The 4640-nt window shown below is 44.2% G+C and overlaps 1 protein-coding gene across 1 annotated transcript in view; it reads right to left on the minus strand.

Moving 5' to 3' along the window:
* Nucleotides 1-3616: 3616 nt before the first annotated feature.
* SPINK2 (serine peptidase inhibitor, Kazal type 2) overlaps nt 3617-4640 on the minus strand; it is an 11532-nt gene continuing 10508 nt past the window's right edge. The window contains exon 4 of the mRNA XM_019522305.1: nt 3617-3845. Within this exon, the coding sequence (XP_019377850.1) occupies nt 3800-3845 (46 nt within the window). The 3' untranslated portion in view covers nt 3617-3799. The remainder of the gene's footprint in view (nt 3846-4640) is intronic.

The following is a 4640-nucleotide window of genomic DNA, read 5'->3' on the forward strand; positions in this document are numbered from 1 at the left end:
AGCTGCAGTAATGACCATTACAAGTGGAAAGGCCATCTGAAGGCTGGTATAAAGTGCATCAAGGCAGTGGTTCATAACTTTTTCAGTACCAGAACCCATTTGTAAATGTTGATGGCCAGTTCCTGCCCAGTACATAGTTTAAGTAGAAAATAGCCCCCTGGCCCTATCACTCTCAAGCCACAGCTCCCCACCCCCTCCCAGCCCTGCTGGTGCCTCTCACTCCTGATTTGCTGCCCACAGGCCCTAACCTCCTAGTGTGTGGGGTAGGGGGCGGCATGTGTGTGGGGCCAGCGGGGATGGGTGGGTATATCTCCTCAGATTTGTGCACCCACAGCAGGCAAGGGGCTGTAGGCAAGGGGCTGGCCAGACCAGCAAGGGCAGGAGCTGCCCTGGTGGAACTCGGTGTGGGAGGACAGCATAGGGTGGTGAGACTGTGGAAGTCATTGCTGCTGCTGCCACCACCACTGGGACTCCTGTGTTCCCCCCCTCTAGGGTAGAGCTGCAGCCTGAGAGGAGCTGTGGTGGGAATGGCCAGGCCATGGTGATGGGGTAGAGCCATGGCCCGGTGGCTGGCAGCAAGAGGTGAGGGCAATGTAGCCACCCAATCCATTAATCATCATGCTGTTGGCAGCATAGCTGGTGTGTGGGTCCCAGTGGTGGTGGCAGCAACTAGTCTCACCACCCCACTCTACTCTCCCACACCAGGTCCTGCCCCCTGGGCTGCAGAGGTGACTCCTGCCCATGCCAGTCCAGCCAAGCTGCAGTCCTGTGCCTGCTGTCAGTGTACAAATCTGGGGGGGCATGTGCCCCCCCATGCCCCTCTGATGTGTCACTTGTGCTCCCCCTACCTCCCTGATGTATTGTCTATGTCCCCCCACCCCCTTCTGCCCCATAGACTTACCTGTGGGGAGCTATGGGAGATACTCTCCATGCTGCCTGGCTATCACATGCATGTGTGCACACACATATGCATTGTAGTGTCCCCCATCTGATTGCCCTCCTCCCACTTCCCCCAGCCCCAAGCTGCCCCTCTCAGGCTGGAACTCTGCCAGCCTGCAAGGGAAAACCCATGGTTTCCCATGCTTTTCTCCTTTAAAGCAGAATCCACTTTTAAAGTTTAATTTATTTTTGAAGTTTTTGTGTGACCCTTTTTTGTGTAGTTGTGACCCACTTTTGGGTTGCAGCCCATGGGTTGAGAAACACTGCATTAAGGGATTCACTAAAGCACTGTGTTGGTTGCATGGATAATACAAAACAGCTCAGATGCAGTGTCTTGGTTTCTGCTGATCTTAGTTATTCCTTCAGAAAGTGGGAAAACATTGGGTGAGAGCTGCATGTATTTTGTGGAGAGCAGCACAAAAGGGTGCAACAGGTGGACTTGGATGGAACTGAATGAGAGAAGTTTCAAATGCCAGATAGTCAACATTTTTTTTAGATGCGACCCTGCAACATGTTAAAGTTATGCTGACTCACACTGACTGAAAACCTCTTTCATTTAGAGGAATAAACCTTCCCCATGAAGAACTTGCTACTACTTTGCACTCCTAAGAGACTACTACAACCTGTGTTTGGAGCATGCAGCCAGCCAACATCTAAGCTATCAAATGTAGTGGCTTTGTTTGGATGAAGAGTCTGACCTGGGTTTTGTATTTTTTTTTCTTTTTGGACAGAGTTAGTGGCACGGGAGGCTGAATAGACATCTTGAGATCTGTTGGCTTAGCTGGCTGTACTACTGGAGGCAATGTGGCTGCAACTCATCTGACTTTGTATACCCCTCCTGTAATAATCCCAGGTTCATGCCTCACTTGGAACAAGAGATTGGACACTTCATATCTTCTTTGGTTGCAGGCGTGGCTATAATGAGCTTTCCCTATCGGTAAAGTGCTGGCTTGATGTACAAGCTCTTTAGAGACCTGGGCTGGGAACGGAGTTTCTGTTCGGGAAGTCTGCTCCATCACCGCTGACTCCTGAGAGGTACATAACAACAAGAGTTATCTTGTGTTGTCAACACTATACCAGATTGCACCTCCTAGCACTATGGTGATGAGCAGGTTCCTTGTTTATCTAATACGCTGAAAAGGTATTGTGGCTTAGGACCTGCTCTGTGGAGTCCTGTAGAATAGGCTGAAATGCTATTCAAGCCAACTCAATCACTTAATATTTTTGGTATCTTCACAGAGAGTTGTATCCTGGAGAAACCAAGCCTCTTGGATCTGGAGATTGTCCAAGTATGCATACCCCAACTACTACCTGGTACATCTGTGATAAATTTCTCTTGATGGAGTAGGGGTAGAGAAAAATGCCCTGAATCTGAGTCTAGCTATCAATTCAGTGCCAAGAATGTATGTGCTGGAACAACTAGCATGCTCATTTGATAGCTTGCAGGATGAGCAACAGACTTTAATTAGCCTTATTATCATTGCACGAAATGTCTGCACACAGACACAACCTAGCTGTTTAATGCAGTTTCTTACTGTAGTTGCTGGACTGGATTTAAAACTTGTGCTACTGATTTATGTTAGTGTTTAGTTATTAACACATTACCCCATTTATGGGCTACATACATTTGTAACAGGCAACCTATATAAAGATGTTGCTGTTTAATAGAATTTGTCATACTACAAGTTACTGCATAAAACCAAACTTCTCCATGCATCTATGCAGTATACGGGGACAGAATTGGTTCACCAGCTTATGCCTAAACTCCACACTGGCTTCACATTTTGCTGAGTCTAAGAAATCACTTATAGTCAATAGATTCCCCTAGCATGTTCTGATGGAGGATTAGTAGGGCCTTAGGACAATAGTTTAAAATTTGACATTTTTTCCTATCAGCCAGACATAAAACAGTTTTAGGTTAATGAACTTCCCCTTACAGTTTAGTTCGTGCTTGATAAGAAGGAGAGCATGGAGAATGCTAAGCTGGTATTAGTTATTCTTTTGCTGCTAACTGGAACTGAGTTAACAAGCACTTTTATTCAAACTTAAGGACATGCACAAAACTAAAGCTATATAGGAGACACTTGTAGTGTGTACAGGCTGACTATGCTCAATAAGAAATGTAGTATATGCCAGATGGCTAACAACTAAAACAAATGTGGCTTTTATCACATAATTAAAAGTGGTTACAAAACAAGTGTAAGCATTTGGTGCTATGTGTGCTTCATCTGGTGCACAAATAAAAATCTGCCTCAAATATAATATGGAAAGAAGTCACTTATGAGACTGACCAGAAATAGATCTGAGAGGTTACAAAGGTTTCCATGGGTAAGACAAGCTACCCTAGCTTTCTAGATAGAGGGGGAAAAAATTCATACCACTAGTAAAGAGTAACTGCAAAGGGGTAATGTGGGTCATATACAATTACCATTTGTATAAGAATTTCTCTCACATCTAGGAAGACTACATAGACTGACTTTGTGGCAAAAGCACAGTGTAACCCCTTCATTATTCTTGCATGCAAAACTCATTCAGCTGCTCCAAGAAGTTGCTGCCATGCCAGATTCAAATCCTATAAAAATCAAATCAGGTGTGGCAATACCCAATTGTATAATATACCTTCCAAAATAATAAAAAAGCATCTGGACTGAGATTATGAATGAATTTTACAGGCACATTCATAAACACACCTATTTTTATTAAAAGTACAGTATTTAGTCTATTCAAAGTCAGTGTAACAGCAAAACTAGCATGTTTGTTTATTCAGGCAAAGCTACTTATAAGGCATATTTAAGATACTGTTTCCACTTCAGTCTGGCATTGATCCATTCCATTTTCTTCAAGGTTTAATGCAACCATATCAGCAGGTTCCCTTCCAGGAAATTTTGACATCCTTTCCATTTTCCCTGTAAAACAAAACAAAAACGTGTGTGGGGGGATTAACATTCTTTTGAAGTATGGCATTTTACACAATGGAATTGAACATGCTGGTAGAAGAGGAAAACAAATCTAATTCAGCAACATTTCCAGCTAATCTTTTGGCAAAGCCACTATAATTAGAAGCTTTATGCATCACCCTTCAATTGCTTTATGACAGAAAGCTTTCTTTTTGAATCTGTCATGCATACAAATCTGATACTACTTTGGTTTATAAACCAGATTATTAGCTCGCAACACGGGTTTTAGTAAGTTTGTGCACTTCTCTCTCTCTTAATGCTGGTATCTTTTTCAGAAATGTGAGAAACCTGAACTGCACATTTCCTGATTTACTAGTGATAACATTTTGTTCTCGACAGAGCAAAGTAAACTCTAGCTGTTTATCATCTGGGAGTGAAAGTCTGTTTTAGGCAAGGATCTAACGGAGGATACGTGCACCTGTTAGGTACCCCAAAGCCCAACTTTCAGGCCCCCAACTCTAGTGTGGAAACCAAAGCCCAGAGTTAGGCATATTGGCTCCCTATGCTCGAGCATGGGGAAAGCCACATACCTCAGGACAATCCAGATAACCTTCTCTGCTGAACAGGGAGCTGCCTAAAGCAAACTCCCCCTTAGTACCAAGTTTGGGCTTCAACAGAGGCACCCCCATCCACTTGAGAGCTGAAGCCCAGAACCCTCATCTCCAGGGAAGGCACATAGGGGAAATATGGGGGCAAGGATCACTCTTTTTCCTCTCCTACCCCTCCCAAATCCACTCTTAAAGG

Source organism: Gavialis gangeticus, unplaced genomic scaffold, assembly GCF_001723915.1.
Source record: "Gavialis gangeticus isolate Ggan-Ray unplaced genomic scaffold, GavGan_comp1, whole genome shotgun sequence".
NCBI lineage: Eukaryota > Metazoa > Chordata > Crocodylia > Gavialidae > Gavialis > Gavialis gangeticus.